We start from the raw sequence: 18,842 nt of genomic DNA on the forward strand, positions 1-18,842 counted from the left end.
TAACCACCCAGCCACAGCTTCCAAGCATCTGATCAGTGTGTCTGGGGCCGAGTCAGGATGGCCATCCATCAACAGATAGAGTTGGGTGTCATCAGCATACTGATGGCAGCCCAGCCCAAAACTCCGGACAAGCTGGGCGAGGGGGCGCATAAAGATGTTAAAAAGCATCGGGGAGAGAATCGCACCCTGAGGCACTCCACACACCAAGGAGTGGCGTGATGACAGTTCCCCCCCAAGCGCCACCCTCTGTCCCCGACCAGAGAGAAATGAGCGCAGCCATTGAAGGACTGTGCCCTGGATCCCCACGTTGGCGAGGCGGTGGTCCAGAAGTTCGTGATCGACCATGTCGAAAGCTGCTGACAGATCTAGAAGAATCAGCAGCCCCGACCCGCCTCGATCCAGCTGTCTACGAAGATCATCTGTTAGGGCGACCAGAGCCGTCTCGGTCCCATGACCAGCGCGGAAGCCAGACTGGAATGGATCCAGAGCCGATGTTTCATCCAGAAACCTACCAAGCTGTTCAGCAACCGCTCTCTCAATCACCTTACCCAGGAATGGAAGATTCGAAACTGGGCGGTAATTGGATAGATCTAAGGGATCTAATGAAGTTTTCTTTAAGAGCGGACGCACCACTGCCTCCTTCAGTTCCCCTGGGAATGTCCTGGTGCCAAGGGACAAATTGATGATATCCCCCAGGGGGGCCCGCACCTCGTCTGGACACGCTCTAATCAGCCAAGACGGGCACGGGTCGAGAGGACAAGTGGTGGGCTTTCCAGCTCGGAGGAGTCTGTCCACATCGGCTGGGGATATCCGGTCAAAGTGGTCCAATACTGGACCCGAGGACAGTCGAGGGGCCTCCAGTTCCTTTATTGTATCCAAATTGGCAGAGAGGTCATGGCGGAGCGACAGGACCTTCTGCGCAAAAAAGCTCGCAAATGCCTCACAGCTGTGTGTCGAATTGTTATTTAAATTTGGCTGTCCTTCGAGGGACGTTAAAGACCGAATTATACTAAATAATTGTGCCGGGCGAGAGCTAGCGGATGCAATGGAGGCCGAGAAGTAGGACTTCTTAGCGGCCTTCACTGCCATCTCGTAGGTTTTCATAAAAACCCTATAAGATGTTCTTGAGGCTCCGTCACGGGCACCCCGCCATACTCGCTCTAGCCGTCTGAGGTCCCGCTTCATTTTCCGGAGCTCCTCAGTAAACCAGGGAGCCCGGTTTCTGCGGGGTCGCAGAGGGCGCTTAGGTGCGATCTCATTGATGGCTGCCAGGAGCTGGGTATTCCAGCCCTCAACAAGCTCAGTCAATGAGTCGCCAGGGGGAGCAAGGTCCCGCAAGGCTTGACGGAATCTATCAGGGTCCATCAGCCTCCGCGGGCAAGCCCAAATCGGCTCACCACCTAAGCAGGGTGGGGGTGGAACGTCAATCCTGGCTTTCAGAGCGTAGTGATCAGACCATGGCACCTTCATCGAAGGAAACATGATCACATCTATACCGACGCCAAAGATCAGATCCAGCGTGTGGCCTGCTTGATGTGTGGGGCCCAAAACAAACTGGGAGAGCCCTAGTGTCGCCATGGAAGACACCAGGTCCAGAGCCTGTGAGGAGGGAGTGGCATCGGCATGGATGTTGAAGTCCCCCAATACCAATAGGTTAGGGAACTCCAAGGCCCAGCCGGCCACCGCCTCCAGCAGGCCTGACAGGGTGGCTGCTGGTGCGCTAGGTGGCCGGTACACCAGCCAGACAGCCAAGCTCACCTCGGAGCCCCACACTAGGCCAACACATTCAATGCCGGGGATCGATGGCGATGGTAGAGCCCTGAAAGAACAATCTTCCCGGATTAATAGTGCCACCCCTCCCCCCCGGCCCACAGTCCGTGACTGGTGGAGGACGGAGAAACCCGGGGGCGCCATCTCTTGTAAGGTAACAGTATCCCCTTCGCGCACCCAGGTCTCCGTCACATAAGCCAGGTCGACCCCCTGCGAGATGATGAAATCTCGCAGGGTGGCGGTTTTGTTGCCTATAGACCTGGCATTGCACAACACCAGTGACGGAGGTGAGTAATCCTTGCTCACCCTACCCTCGTCTCTCGGGATGGGGTGCAGATTGGAAGGGGTACGAGCATATCCGTATCTCGATCCCCTTCGCCTATGACATCTGCCCCCACCGCCATACCTCCCTCGCCCCTCCACAGTAGGAATCCCAAGCCTCATACTCGCCTCCATTTACAAAATATAAAAGCAAGCAAACAAACAAAGAAACAATTACACCAAAACAAAACCAATCCCCACCCCACTCAACAACCATCCCACCCCAACCCAAAATAAAACAAAACAAAATAAAAATACATGGATAAAAAACCACCGTTTCTGGTGATACAACAAAGTAAAAAGTAAAAACACTTTTAAAACACTTTAAAATATATAAAACGTTTAAACATTTGCCGCCACAGCAGCAGTGTCCTTAGAGTTGTGGCGGTGGTGAGTATGGGGGCTGCCCCCAGGCCCAAGGTGGAGAATGTGCTTGCAGGGGGAGCGGTCCTCCCCAAGACTCACTGGCAGGGAAATAATAATAATAATTTATTATTTACACCCCGCCCATCTGGCTGGGTTTCCCCAGCCACTCTGGGTGGCTTCCAACAAAACACTAAAATACAATAAACTATTAAACATTAAAAGCTTCCCTAAACAGGGCTGCCTTCAGATGTCTTCTAAAAGTTTGGTAGTTATTTTTCTCTTTGATATCTGGTGGGAGGGCGTTCCACAGGGTGGGTGCCACTACCGAGAAGGCCCTCTGCCTGGTTCCCTGTAACTTGGCTTCTCGCAGCGAGGGAACCGCCAGAAGGCCCTCGGCGCTGGACCTCAGTGCCCAGGCAGAACGATGGAGGTGGAGACGCACCTTCAGGTATACTGGGCCGAGGCCGTTTAGGCACCAACACTTTGAATTGTGCTCGGAAACGTACTGGGAGCCAGTGTAGGTCTTTCAAGACTGGTGTTATGTGGTCTCGGCAGCCGCTCACAGTCACCAGTCTAGCTGCCGCATTCTGGATTAGTTGTAGTTTCCGGGTCACCTTCAAAGGTAGCCCCACATAGAGTGCATTGCAGTAGTCCAAGAGAGAGATAACCAGAGCATGCTCCACTCTGGCGAAACACCTGCTGACACATGTCTTTGCTAATGCTGGAAATGTGCTTAGATGGAAATATGTTGAGTTCAGGGTGGTTTCGCTACTGTTTCCAATTGTTGACTTCTGCTAATAAAAGGAGCCTCAGCAGAGCTAGCCGGCAGCTTGCTTGGAGCATGCTTGCCAGCGTGCTTCTGCACAGCTCACCTGCATTCAACCTCCTATTGTCTGCGTTACTCCTACAAGAATGGCCCTGCAAGGGGTGCCCACACCAACCTCCACACCCTGCCTCTTCTTCCTGCTGGTAAGCAGCAGTGACACCCATGCCAGGAAGCCAGGTAAGCACCACTACCCCTGATAGCTGCTCCTGTTTCGACCAGGGATGACTTCCGAATGTTGTTGAACTCAAGCTCCCATCATCCCTGTCAGGGGCTGAAGGGAACTGGAGTTCAAGCACATCTGAAGGGTCACATGATCCCCATCCCTGCTTGAAGAACTAGTGCCTGAGATTGCTTCTTTCCTCCTCCATCCCCATCCCTTTCTCCTTGTGTGTCACGTATTTTAGGGAAGGGGCTGTTTGACTACTGATCATTGCAAACCGATAGCCTTTCTCAACTGAGGCGTGATGTAAAAATTCTTCAAATATATAAACCATCCAGTCTGCAGGGGGAGCGCCTATACACCAAACGTCTCACTGAGTTGTGGCAACAGCCACCCAACGGAGCAATTTAAAGCAATGAGCACACTGACTCTCAGACGTAACAGAAAACTGTCCATGAGCAATCTACATCCAGCTGTGACCGTGCCACCTCTCGGCAACAGCTGACATTTTACAATCTCGAGTAGTATATTTCACATCTTTCTCCACTTTGCCTTTTGGCAGACACAACCAATGATGTCAGAAGTGGAAAACTGAAACAGCAAGCCTAACTTTTTTAAAAAAACAAAAAAACCCAGCTTGCAGATGTCACTAGATTGGTAGTTAGCAGCTGACTCAGATCACCCCTTTTGTGTGCTGCTCTCTGAGGGGCTTGTGTCTAAGTGAGTTTCAGCTCATAAATAGCTCTTTTTCAGAATGGTAAAAATAGAGTCGCTTCATCCAATGCTGTAAGCAGCAGTCTTTTAGAGATTGCTGTTAACCCAAGCAGCAGAACATGCGAGCAACAGACACATGCAAGCTCACCTGATCTTCTTGTTTAGAGACTAAAATTCAGGCATAACACTGCTTGCCTTTTCTGTGTTGGCCACCCCGCCCTGGCTGTAGAGTACCCTTCTCTTCTGAGGTACAACTGGTGCCAACACTGCTTATTTGTGGTATCAACTGAAGATACACCTCTCTGCTCAGGCCTTCTCGGAGGTCTGATACAGTTGAGGCCAACCGCAAATTAACCAAGTGTTTATCTGATGTGCTATTAAATGTATGTGGTTTTCATTGTAGTTTTGAAATGTTTGCTTAATGCGCTGCATCATTTCATTCTTTATTGTGTTTCAAAGTCTAACCTGCTCTGAGATCATTAATTGCCACTCTCTGCTTGGCTTCCCAAGCAACACTTTAATATGGACTATGGGGGCCAGCCAGAGACTGAACCAAAGTGCCTTGAAGTGCGGGGGAGCAGCAGGAGGTGGAACTTCTAGGGCAGGGGTCTGCAACCACATGTGGCTCTTTTACACCTTTGCCGCGGCTCCGGGGCGGATACTAGCGAGGGGAGGAGGCGCATTGTGCGCCCCGACACTCCCCACTGTGGCGGTCGCTGTACTGGCTGTGACATCGCATGGGGGCGGTGCGTGCCTTAGTCACGCACCGTCCCGACATCACCTTCCCACCCACTGTCAGATCGCGGCTCTGGAGATATATTTGTTTTAAATGTCGCAATGGTTTTGCGGCTCCCAGTTTTTTTTCCCTTCAGAAACGGGTCCAAGTGGCTCTTTTCGTCTTAAAGGTTGCAGACCCCTGTTCTAGGGTGAGGGGAGAAGGATGTCGCAACAACACACACATAGTTCCATGTACTGCTGCTGCAACCACCATATTTTTCGCTCTATAAGACGCACCAGACCATAAGACGCACCTAGTTTTTGGAGGAGGAAAGCAAGAAAAAAAATATTCTGAATCCCAGAGACATGTTCTGTTGCATATGCTGACTGTGTGTGTGTGTGTGTGTGTGTGTGTGTAAGTATAAGTAAGTGGAATACAGACACACACATAAAGCCACACAAAGCCTCTTCAGGGTGGGGGAGCCTTCATCCCGCTGCCCTGAAGAGGCTTCGCACGGCTAAGCCAGAAGCTAGAACAGCGAGAGGGATCGCTGTGCAGAGATCGCTCTTGCTGTTCTGGCTTCTGGGATAGCTGCGCAGCCTGCATTCGCTCCATAAGACGCACACACATTTTCCCTTACTTTTCAGGAGGGAAAAAGTGTGTCTTATAGAGCGAAAAATACGGTGATTCTGTTTTAGTTTTGAGTTGTTTTCATTCATGTTCATTATAAACAGCCATGAGAGCTGTCAAGGCTGAAAGACCGTCTACAAATTTGGTTCACAGCACATAAATAAACAGGAGGATTCCAATTGCCATCGTATCAGCTGTCTGTGGGAAGAACTGTGCAATGGAAGACAAGGGGTGTACTTTTAGGATAGGGTTGCTCTCCAAGACAGCCAGAATCTGCGAAGAAGACAGAACTACGTAACTATTCTAGTAGAACTAGTGCATCACCTTGCTTTCCCTCTCCTCCCTTCCACTCCCTTTTTCTTCCTGCATTATACCATTTCATTTTATTTTTACTTTTTTCAGTCCCCTGCATGCAAAGACAAGCTCCGGCAGACTGAGCAGACAAGACCAATAGCTGGTCCGATGATCAAGATGGTGGTTTCCATGTAGAGGGAAGTGAGGGGTAGATGGGGCTCATCAACCTGGGAAGGTGGCCCATCTAAGAGAAGGAAAACTCTGATCCTAAATCTCCGTTTTCTTGCAGGATATCTTCAGGAGAAGAAAAGGGTAAGGAGTGAACCCTACACAAATCAGGAGCGAGATCCGTAAGGTTGTTGAGTGGCACCTTGTACGCTTCCTTGGTCCACATCAGTGAGGCTGAGAGGTGGGCTCTTGTTTTCTGGACAGCCCAGGACCTCCATACAGGAAGGTCACTTTGGTGCTGCTAACACAGCAGTATGACTTCACCCCCGGAAGCGCACTCCATTGTCTCTCGAGACAGACGGATGCTAACAATGTATTTCTTCCATGTTTTAAGCCACCTTGAGCATGGTTTGGACTATGGAAAGGTGGCACACAAATGAAAAGATGTTCATGTGGCTCAGGGATGCAGCTGGTGATGTGGAGCATCCCCTCAAGAATAATCACACGGGCAATATGACTTTTCTATACTTCAAGCTCAGCTGCCCTGTCATATTGGTAAAATGGATGTCAAACAAGTACAGTGGACCCTCCGGGTAGGAACTTAATTTGTCCCGGGGATCCGTACTTACCCTGAAAAGTCGGTATCCGAAGCTGCCGCTTCTGCGCATGCGTGAATGGCGAAACCCAGAAATATACACTTCCGGGTTTGCTGCATTCAAAACTCGAAATTACATTACCCGACGGTAAAGTAACCCAAGGTACCACTGTACCTAGACTTTATTGAAAAACTTGGCTTAAAATATGACTAAACTTTTATGTTACGCTGGCAGGTGAAGATCAGATCAGTTCAAACCAGAAAGTGTGAAGAATGAGTTCCTCAAGCATCCCCACATTCATTCAGCCTCACTGATATCTATATCTAATTTTAGCCCACCTGTTATATAGAGCCAGCAACACTAGAAAGTCACTGTATCTGGGTCTCTCTGAAAGAGAAGTCAATAGGACACACTGCATAGCAACATGCTATTGTTTGCCTGACTGCTTGTTAATGTACGCCCATCTCAGCTATAAATAGACTGGCTAAGATTTTAGCCTTCAACATGTTCCCATAAAACACATGGAATTTGTACCGTAATTCACAAAATATGCTGCAGAACTAAACAGATACAAGCAGCCACTAAAACATTCAAGATACTTGCAGCACTATAAAAAAAACAACTTTTAAATAGAAAGATCTATGTTTAAACTAACCAGTTAAGAGGAAGATATGCCATTTTCACACAACCTTAAAGGAAGATTTCAGGCGAACATTAAAAAACACAAGGCATAAATCCAGGCTTGTTCCAAGAGTGCCTTTGGTTTATGGGGTCTCTTAAGAAGAGCTGGAATATATCTACTGGTCTTCCAGTTTTCAATACAAAAAAAAATTCATCACACGAAAGTAATTCCTCAGACATTTACCAGAAAAAGCTCTTGGTAACATGGGGAGGGGAGGCTCTAGCTACTTTAAAACCCCACAAAAACCTTGATCCATGTTGATCTTAGTCTTTGCATTAACTGAGAGCTATTGTAGCATAGCGGCTAAGAGAATAAATCCTCAGTTCCAATCTCATCTTTTCCATGAACTCAGTATGCGGCCTTAGGTAAGCCATCGAGTCTCACTCTTGCATCTGCAGTTTTGTAATTATACTGACCTCTCAAAGTTGCTGTAAGGATTACCGACATAACGTATGTGAAATACTTAGAACATGCTATATGAAGCAACAAGTGGACCCTACAACAAAATGTTGCAGTGTATGCTAGGGCTGTGCATTAGATTTGGAAGAATCATGAGGTGCAGCAGGAAGCCTGGAAGGTATTTAGGGAAAAGCAGAGTGTTTACAAGTTGACATGAGTTGAAGTGGAGTCTGTGAAGTGCTTTGTGGCACCACGGCACTAAATACAATAAAGAAAATACCGTGTACGCGTGTCTGCTGAAAGCAAAATTAATGTCTACATTTACAATAACATGGTTACATGAAGACTGGATGAAGGAAGAAGGGAGAGCGAGCGAACACCAGAGGGTGGAGAAACATGGAGGGAGAGCTACAACGGGACTGACAGGTCTAGTTTGTAAACTTAGGAGGACAAAAACAACACAAATAACATTTTAAAACATTGGTTTAGAAATTATGAACAGCAATGGATGCCAAGATAATAGTTTACCTATCGTTCCTGGAACGTGTTTGCCTCTGAAACTAAAGCAGGCTGTGATGTTTAGGCAGTTCACCGGCTGCAAGTCATCGTGGCACTGGGGAGCTGTGATGTCAATGGAAGCTGGCAGGAAAATGGAGATGTCCATAGTAATGACAGGCCTGGATCTTAAAACAACAACAACAAAAGCATTACTTTCGTAATAGTTAGTGGAGTGAAATGGCTTAAGAAACTGACCTATGGGTGAGAAGTCTATCTACCTCAAGTCATCTTAGGCAAGCCTTTCTGTCCCAGCTCCCCATTTGCAACACAAGAATAAAACTACAGAGCTACATTGCAGACCGGTTGAAACAATGACTGAGATAATGTACAAACACTCAAAAGCACTATATAAATGCTAACAAGCTTGCACAAAGCTCCTCTGGAATGTCCCTATTCACAAAAGCTTCTCTGTGCCTCTTATTTTGTCTCAGATTGCCTCTATTCTTTTTTTGAAGATATGGCATGATTTACATGCAATAATTGTAGTGTTCTGCTGGGTGCTGTTCTGTATGAAGAACTATCAGTGTGGAGTGTCTCCACAAGTGGTTGCAGCAAACTTGACCTTATAAGTATCCTGACTGTTTGGAAGAAGTCTATTGTGCCGGCGTGATTAAATATCTGCAACCATGTATGAGCCTCTTCACACAGCCTCCCATGCAGAATAGACCCTGCAAAGTTCTGTTTTCTAGATTTCTAGTTTCTGTACTCTAAATACTAACTTGTTTGGTGTTCTCCTTCCTCAACTGCTCAAGCTTTTGCAAAGTCAGAGAAAAGAGCAGGTCGTGCTCCTTCGTACTATGTTTTAGGATTGCATTCTTAGAAGTGGCCTTGTAGAGCCATCAGTCACAGCCACCAAACCAGAGGAAGTAGTCAACAAAACACAAAAAAGGAGATTGCCCCATAAGAACTGAAACCCCCGAACCTCATAGGCAAAGCTGGAATCAAGTCTTCAAAAGTATGATACAAAATTAGAGCAGTCCAGTTTTCAAAATACACAGAATTGTTAACAATTGTATTTCAAGATACACAATATTCATATGAACAGCCTTGGTTAATTTGATTCCTGCCAAGCAACAACTAGATCTGGAAGTCCACAAAATTCAATGAAGACCTAATTTGTTTATGGGAAACAGTCCTCGGGGAAAATGATAGCCCCATTAGTACCCAGACCCTGTAATTATCCAGGGATGAGTTTGACATCATTTGACACCATTGTCCCTCCAGAGCATTTAGCAGTCACCACTGCCATTTGAAAAAATCACATTATGTTTACTAATATTTTCTAATTGTCAGCCCTCTTGGTGGCCTGCTGTGAGGATGAAAAGCAGGACATAAATAAGGTAAATAAATAAAATAACCAGTAGCTCAGATATCCCAGTAGGCATCTTGAGCCTTGTGAGAAACCATCAAACCAGCTGCCCCAAAACCTCACACTTTTTTGTACATCAAGATGGTATGAACAGCTGTGTCAAGAAATAGCCATGCCTTCGCAAAAGGACTAAATAACAACAATCAAGGTGGGTATCAAAATATAACAGCATCAACTGAGCTCTTCAGAGCAACTTGTTTTGCTGACTTGGAGCTGTCCGTGGTTCTAGCATACCCAGATTTTAACAAACAAACAAACAAATTTTAACTGGGTAATCTTACAAATAACACTCTTTAGACATTTCAAACATAATGTGGCAATTCGGCATTTGCTTAGTACTTGTTGAGGAGCAGCACCAGTGCATATGCTTTGTGCCATCTTTCTGAGCTGCAATTCTGAAACTTGCAAAGATTGCTCTTACGGCAGTGCACACATACAATTTAACTGTGTGTGTGTGTGTTTAAAAAAAAGTCCTTTACCATCCTTAAAATCTCACAAGATTACTTTTAGAAAATGATTGTGTGTGTAAGCTGAAATCAAGATCTCTTTCTTTTAAACAGAGCCAAGATGAGCAGTTTAATGCTGACTGAAATATGTATATTGCCAGAAAAAAGGGGAGGAAATAAATGGAATGAATAGAAACTGTGTGTGTGTGTGTGTGTGTGTGCGCGCGCGCGCGCGCGCGTGTGTGTAAACACACACATACATGTGTACACACACACACGTAATATGTGTGTGGTGTAAGATCTGTGTAAGGTTTACCAAATGGAATGGAGAATATCTGCCTAACCTAACTTTGACCCAGACTCTACCTGATCCCTGCTGCCAATAAAACCAGCACCTGCTCCTGAGTCTCTGTGACTGACTGCCACCACCTGCTGCCACCACCTTTCCTTCCTCGTGGTTCCAGCCAATCTGCTGATAACTTCACTCAACACCCATGAGGCCTAGCCATCCACAACAGGACACAGTCATTTCCTGAAGAACACATGTCCAGTAATTCCCCCCCCCCCATTCCAGGTTAGGACAGAATTGGCAAAAAAGCAATTCTGTATTCATCCGAATACTAGCGACTGGGACACACAAGCAGGGAGAGCACATGCTTGCAGGCATGGGCATGTGGTTGGGTAGGAAGGGAACAGGATACCAGACTAGATGGGTTTCGGTTCTGTTCCAGCAGGCTTCTATTTATGTTCTTCTGCTTATTTTTTCAAAGCCCCTCAAAATACTTGTAGACGCAATGCATGTATGTCAATTTCTCTCATCGCTTGACAACTTGTAGGTGAATGTGTGAACTTGCGCCCTTGAAAATTTCAAAGCTTGACGCAAAGCGAGTTGACATGAAAGCATTGGTTAATTTATAATGGCTAGTTCAGAAAGTAGTAGTATTCAGAGACTCCATCTCCCCAGAGTATTGCATAAGAAAGATGTCAATCAACATTTGATGATCTCCTTCTACCGGTCAACAATAGAAAGTGTCCTTTCATACTGCATTACGGTGTGGTACGCTGGTTTGACATCAACTGATAGGAAGTGCCTACAGAGGGTGGTGAATACAGCACAAGTTATTATGGGCTGTCCCGTGAATCTGCTGGATGAAATAGCGGAAGAACGTTGCCTCAGGAGAGTGAGGAAAATTCTCAGGGATGATTCACACCCTGGCCGGCACTTTCTTGATCTCCTGCCGTCAGGCAGAAGATATAGAAGCATGATTAGTCGCACCAACAGGGTAAAGAACAGCTTCTATCCGTGGGCTGTTAGGCTGCTGAATGAAAAGATAACAACAGGGCAACTGACTTCCGGTTTTGGTGGGTGTGCATCAGTAAACAAGGGGAATTAAGACTAAGATGGCTGTGGGGGGTGCTCGTGTAATCTCACTGTATACAAGTTGTACAAGTGATAATAATAATAATAATAATAATAATAATAATAATAATAATAATAATAATAATAATAATAATAATTTATTTATATCCCGCCCTCCCCTGCCGAAGCCAGGCTCAGAGCAGCTAACAACAGTAAAATGACACAACATTCTAAAATCAGTTCATTATAAAATCAGTTCAAATCAGATTAATGGCAACCATTGAGCTAGAGTTCTGTGAGGATTGCCAAAGGAGGGGGTCAGGCTGTGCCCTGGCCAAAGGCCTGGCAGAACAGCTCCATCTTGCAGGCCCTGCGTTAAGATGTCGAGTCCCACAGGGCCCTAGTCTCTTGTGACAGAGCGTTCCACCAGATCGGAGCCACAGCCGAAAAAGCCCTGGCTCTAGTTGAGGCCAGCCTAACCTCTCTGTGGCCCGGGACCTCCAAGATGTTTTTGTTTGAAGACCATAAGGTCCTCCGTGGGACATACCAGGAGAGGCGGACCCATAGGTACGACGGTCCTAGGCCGTATAGGGCTTTAAAGGTTAAAACCAGCACTTTAAACCTGATCCTGCACTCCACCGAGAGCCAGTGCAGCTGGTATAGCACTGGGTGAATGTAATCTCGCAGCGAAGACCCCATAAGGAGTCTTGCCGCAGCATTCTGCACCCGCTGGAGTTTCTGGGTCAGTCTCAAGGGCAGCCCCACGTAGAGCGAGTTACAATAATCCAGTCTGGAGGTGACCGTCGCGTGGATCACAGTGGCTAGGTCAGGGCGAGAGAGGTAAGGAGCCAACTGCTTAGCTTGGCGGAGATGGAAAAATGCCGCCTTTGTTATAGCTGCAATCTGCGCCTCCATGGAAAGGGAGGTGTCGAAGACTACACCCAATAAAGTATTTCAAAAAAATATTTCAAAATAGTATCTTTGATAGCAGGGGTGAGGAGCCTCAGACGTAGTGCCCAAATGTGGGGGGGGGGGACTCTCTGTCTGGCTCCTGCGACCCTCCTCAATTCACAGTCACACCTCTTTTCCCCAGGCCACACCTTTCAGTAGCCTTGCTTCCCACACTCCTAGAATGGGCTTCTGTGGAACTCTGGCAATGGCTCTTACTTGCCTAGATGGACAGAGAGGGGCATAAGAGAGTGCACAGAAACTAGCCCGCCATTTTCCTGCTCACTTTTGCCTCTGGCCTTTGCCTACCACTGGCCTGTGGCCCTCAGAACAGAAATGCATCCCTTGGACTTGCTAAGGTTTCCCATCCCTGTTCAGAGAATCCTTTGCCCTAGTTGTGTAAACTGAAGGGAGAGGTTTCAAATATACTCGGAGTTGAGTGTGGATTTCATGCTCTTTATTCAGCTCATAGTGGAAAGGAGGAATGGAAGTTCCCCCAGAATGTCTGCTTTATATACATTATTTACACAATGGGCCCCACGTGATTGGCTAATTCCGGGATTCACCTGTAGGCCAATCAGGTTACGGATTCACTTCCACCTGGAGCTGGATTGAGTAATAATAATAATAATAATAATTTATTAGTTGTACCCCGCCCATCTGGCTGGGTTTCCCCAGCCACTCTGGGCGGCTTCCATAGAAACCAAAAAACACTAAAATATCATACGTTAAAAACTTCCCTGAACAGGGCTGCCTGAACAGGGCTGCTTCTGAATGTCAGGTAGTTGTTTATCGTTTTGACATCTGATGGGAGGGCGTTCCACAGGGCGGGCACCACTACCGAGAAGGCCCTCTGCCTGGTTCCCTTTAGTTTTGCTTCTTGCAATGAGGGAACCGCCAGAAGGCCCTCGGCGCTGGACCTCAGAGTCTGGGCAGAACGATGGGGGTGGAGACGCTCCTTCAAGTATACTGGGCCGAGGCCGTTTAAGGGCTTTAAAGGTCAACACCAGCATTTTGAATTGTGCTCGGAAACGTACTGGGAGCCAATGTAGGTCTTTCAAGACCGGTGTTATGTGGTCTCGGCGGCCACCCCCAGTCACCAGTCTAGCTGCCGCATTCTGGATTAGCTGTAGTTTCCGAGTCACCTTCAAAGGTAGCCCCACGTAGAGCGCATTGCAGTGGCTCCTGTGGACCAATCAGACTGCTGCATTCTGAATCCTATTGTTCTAGGACCAATCAGACTAATGCATTCCGAATCCTATTGTTCTAGGACCAATCAGACTGCTGCATTCTGAATCCTATTGTTCTAGGACCAATCAGACTGCTGCCTTATGGATCCTATTCAACTCAGTACATAACAGGTTCTTCTACGGTATGGTGAAAAGGAATGGGTTCAGTGAGGCTCACTGCTGCTCTCCCCCCAGGAGACGTCTTTAACATCTGAGAGAGCCATTAAAAAAATAGCCCAAGATGACACAGTGCCTCGGCAAGGGAAGGAGGGAAGACCAGGCAGCTGTTTTTCCTGGTGGGGCTTAAAGCCTTTTTGGTTCCTTCCTTCCCTTTCCAGCTCCTCATTCCACCCCCCAGCTCTTTCACAGAGCACCAAGGGAGCCTTGCCTTCCTGTTGGAGGCCAGGAAGTTGACTTGGGATTTGGGGAGAGGTTCTGCCACTTCAGGAAATGGCTGTAGCTCTGCCTTCGTAATCCCAGGGTCCTGCCCCCAGAAGAACCCCCCTTCCTCCTGAAAGGGGGAAAGAACCTGCAGGGGGGGGAATCAACCTAGCTGATCTCCCACTGAGTTGTAAGATGCCACAAGCATATTATGCACCCATGGTTGTCAACAGAGACATGCGTGGCTAATTCCTAGCATCATGAACTTAGACTTACAGGCTTCCTTTGAGAACCAAAGTATGATTTTCTCCTGGCTACCCTCTTGCAAATTATGACCAAAAGCTTTGCATTTCTGCAACACAGGCCTGACTTGTTGCTAGGGCTGTTTCAAGTTGAAAAAGAGTTCAATCATATGGCTTTTATGGCCTTGCACTGGTTTTCTGTGCCACATGACGCTGGGGATTGGTTACGGGATCAAAGAGCCTATTCATGCATTAAGAACTGCCCAAATTCAGAGTCTGAGCGACAGCTTCATGTTTCCCTAAAACATCCTCAGTCCAGTGACCAGGGATAAAAAATGGCAGAAATTGTTTTGTTTCGTTTTCTATGCTATCACACCAAATTGTTCTAATGTTTTGCTGATTGATTTTACACACAATGTATTTAAATTGCTTTATTAGACTGTGACAACACCCTACAATGAAGGGCAGGGTGCAAAATTTATATATAAACAAATACCATCCAAGCATATCTGCTGCATGCCAATAAAGCCATCTGTGAAATCAGAAAGTTGTAGCCAAGTATGGGAAACATCCGACCTTCCAGAAACTGCTGGACTGCAACTGCCATCATCCCTAGCCATTGGCCATGCTTGCTGCTGCTGATGGGAATTGTAGTCCAGTACCATCTGAAGGGCCAAAAGTTTCCTATATTTGCTCTAAAATCATTTCTGGGAAATACAGTGGACTATTGCACCCAAGTGCAGAAGTGGTCTGCATCACATTAGTTCCTGCAGCAGTTGCCCCATACTTTAATATTTTTATTATTTATTTATTTATTTATTTATACATACCCCACCCATCTGGCTGACTTTCCCCAGCCACTCTGGGTGGCTCCCAGCAGAATATTAAAAACACGATAAAACATCAAACATTACAAACTTCCCTAAACAGGGTTGCCTTCAGATACCTTCCTTGCCTTTAAAGATTTCTAGAAAAGAAAATTATCAATTTTCACAAGGTTATTGCTCCAAGCCTGAAGTTCCTGCAGAAGAATCTTATTCTTAACCAAGAGCCATAATCCTGGTTCCTCGGATAGTAAACACAGAATCAAAACCAAAATGTGGCCGCGATGAAGCAAGGGGAAGGGATTAGCATATTTGTGGGAACCTTGAGGTTTCCAAAAGGGCAGTTTGGTATTTTAAAAAAATTCCTAAGAGGGTGAAAAACTGTCCGTTGCATCCTCAGTAACTACGGAATGATGAGTGCCAGCTGGAAAAGGCGGCCAGTTATCTCTCCTCCTTGGAAATGGCGGGCAGGACCCTGAACAGGGGAGGCAGATCCATTAAGTCAGGAGGTCAGCAAACTTTTTCAGTCCACTGTCCCTCAGACATTGTGGGGGGCCGGACTATATTGGGGGGGTGATGCAAGAGCACCACGAGCCCCATTGGCTGCTTACCTGTGTCTTGCGAGCGGCAGGGGCTGGCGGCAGCAGCGGCAGAGGGACGATGAACAGTGCACTAAAGGGCTCTAGAGAGGGGCTGCTTTAAATGGCGGCCGCTCGAGCGCTGCTGCTGCTAGCACCAACAAAGCCCAGTCCTCTTCCTCCTCTAGGCAGGGCGGGGAGAATCCAGGAGGAGGGAGGGAGGGAGGAGGCGGTGCTGCCATGTGAGGGAGAGGGAAGGATGTGTGCCATGTGTGCCGGCGATCCACACGGCAGTTCCCGGAGGGTCCGTGGGCTGGATCCAGAAGGCGATTGGGCCTGATCCTGCCGCGGACCTTAGTTTGTGGACCCATGCATTAAGGCCAACCTGTCTGCCTTCAGTCAGATCGTGCCTGCCTGCCATCTTACTTAAAATAAGTCAGAGAAGGCTCGGCCTGTCATTGCCTCTGGCTCCACCAACTGTTGGGTCTCCTGCCCTACCAGTCCAAATGGGCACCAGTCACCTTTTAGGAGGAAGAATACACTGCAGCATTTTGTTGCAGATTCCACTTGTGGCTTTCTTATTGCCTGGCTGGACACATGTTAACCATTATTGTAACTAGTCAGCAGCTTGACACCTGCTACAGTGGTGCCTCGCAAGACGAAAAGAATCCGTTCTGTGATTCTCTACGTCTAGCGGTTTTTTCGTCTTGCGAAGCAAGCCCATTGACGGATTAGTGGATTAGCGCTATTAGCGGCTTTTAGCGGCTTATCTGCTGATCGGATCAGCTGATAAGCGGCTTAGCGGCTTAGAAAAAGGGGGGATGGGAAAAAACCAGCAGGAACTCGCAAGACATTGTCGTCTTGCGAAGCAAGCCCATAGGAAATTCGTTTTGCGAAGCACCTCCAAAATGGAAAACTCTTTCGTCTAGCGAGTTTTCCGTCTTGCGAGGCATTCGTCTTGCGGGGCACCACTGTACAACATTATGAGAGGGGCTAGTTCTCTCAAGCCAGTGTTCGTTTCATCTAGCCAGTGTAATACCACAACACCAGAACCTCAGAAGGCATGCATCCATAACTTATTGCTGTGCAATAATGATAAAGTGCACAATTTAGAGCAACTTATTGAATTCTCTTAAACCCTCCCCAAACCATATGCAGTGTGGTTCTGTGACGTGCCCTTTTGTCTCCAGACAGGGAATGGAACAATTATTTTTCTTAGGCTGCTTATTGACCCATATAAAGGTAAAGGGACCCCTGACCATTAGGTCCAGCCATGACCGACTCTGGGGTTGTGGTGCTCATCTCACTTTTAGTGGCTGAGGGAGCTCGCGTACAGCTTCAGGGTCATGTGGCCACCATGACTAAGCCGCTTCTGGCGAACCAGAGCAGCACACGGAAACGCTGTTTACCTTCCCGCCAGAGCGGTACCTATTTATCTACTTGCACTTCGTGCTTTCAAACTGCTAGGTTGGCAGGAGCAGGGACCGAGCAACAGGAGCTCACCACGTCGCCGGGATTCAAACCGCCAACCTACTGATCGGCAAGCCCTAGGCTCTGTGGTTTAACCCACAGCGCCACCCACGTCCCTATTGACCCATATACTAAGCACAATAAACTGCCCATGGTTTACCAGGGTGATAGTTGCTCACATCAATCTGGAATAATAATAATAATAATAATAATAATAATAATAATAATAATAATAATAATTGTACCATCCATCTGCTGCCTGGGTATAAATGAGTATGCGCACCCTTTGAGAGTCCCCATCAATCCCCCCAAATCAAAGCAGCTTCACCAAAAGCTTTTAATATCACTTGGCAGAATGTGTGCTGCTTTTGGCAAAGAAACTTTGCAGAACTTTTTTGGGGGGGGAGTGTGGGCTGGGGAGGAGGCAGAGACTGACTTGCGACTTTACCCTAATCTTAATCCAAACAGCAAATGCAGCACACTCCCTGACAGCCGGTAGCTGCAACTCATCAGCCACACCACATGTGCCGCTTGTAATGCACAGATCTCTAAAGAAATAAACAGAGGCTGTTGTGGTGGGTGGATTCTGGTTGATGCGGGAACCTGCAAAGCCTACCGGATCTGCCCTTCACAGAAATGCAGTAAGACACCGAGAAATGGATACAGCAGCATAGATGCCTATAAAATTAAGGTTTTTGTTATTTCTGTTTTTTCCTTAGAGCAGCAGTACATGGAGATCCACGTTGCTTGCGCTTTATGAACTTATCATGGCGCATCAAGGTGGCAATGCTTATGTTCCCCCGCCCGAATGTTGCAACACAAACTTGGTACAGTGGTACCTTGGTTTAAGAACAGCTTAGTTTATGAACAATTTGGATTAAGAACGCTGCAAACCCAGAAGTAGGTGTTTTGGTTTGTGAACTTTGCCTTGGAAGCAGAACATGTTGAGTGTGTTCCATTTGTCAATTGAGTCCCCTGCTGCTATGGCTTTGGTTTAAGAACGCTTTGGCTTAAGAATGGACTTCTGGAACGGATTAAGTTAGTAAACCAAGGTACCACTGTATATCGGAAATATCCAGGAAATGCAAGTGTCCTTTCCCATAATGTACTCTCCCAAGCACAACACAGGAAGCCAATTGTGCAGACTAGTTGCCCTTGTTGGAACCATCTTCATCATCTATAATAATAATAATAATAATAATAATAATAATAATAATAATAATAATAATAATAATAATAATTTATTATTTATATCCCGCCCATCTGGCTGAGTTTCCCCAGCCACTCTGGGCGGCTCCCAATCAGTGTTAAAAACAGGACAGCGTTACATATTAAAAACTTCCCTGAACAGGGCTGCCTTAAGATGTCTTCTGAATGTCAGGTAATTATTTATCTCTTTGACATCTGAAGGGAGGGTGTTCCACAGGGCGGGCGCCACTACCGAGAAGGCACTCTGTCTGGTTCCCTGTAGCCTCACTTCTCGCAATGAGGGAACTGCCAGAAGGCCCTCGGCGTTGGAGCTCAGTGTCCGGGCTGAACGATGGGGGTGGAGACGCTCCTTCAGGTATACAGGACCGAGGCCGTTTAGGGCTTTAAAGGTCAGCACCAACACTTTGAATCGTGCTCGGAAACGTACTGGGAGCCAATGCAGATCTCTCAGAACCGGTGTTATGTGGTCCCGGCGGCCACTCCCAGTCACCAGTCTAGCTGCCGCATTCTGGATTAATTGCAGTTTCCGGGTCACCTTCAAAGGTAGCTCCACGTAGAGCGCATTGCAGTAGTCCAAGCGTGAG

The 18,842-nt window shown here is 47.2% G+C and overlaps 1 protein-coding gene across 1 annotated transcript in view; it reads right to left on the reverse strand.

Annotated features, from left to right (window-relative positions):
* ITGA9 (integrin subunit alpha 9) overlaps nt 1-18,842 on the reverse strand; it is a 250,926-nt gene that overhangs the window by 165,650 nt on the left and 66,434 nt on the right. The window contains exon 14 of the mRNA XM_081165107.1: nt 8,173-8,327. Within this exon, the coding sequence (XP_081021233.1) occupies nt 8,173-8,327 (155 nt within the window). The remainder of the gene's footprint in view (nt 1-8,172; nt 8,328-18,842) is intronic.

This window comes from Podarcis bocagei, assembly GCF_964188305.1.
Source record: "Podarcis bocagei genome assembly, chromosome: 12".
Lineage (NCBI taxonomy): Eukaryota > Metazoa > Chordata > Lepidosauria > Squamata > Lacertidae > Podarcis > Podarcis bocagei.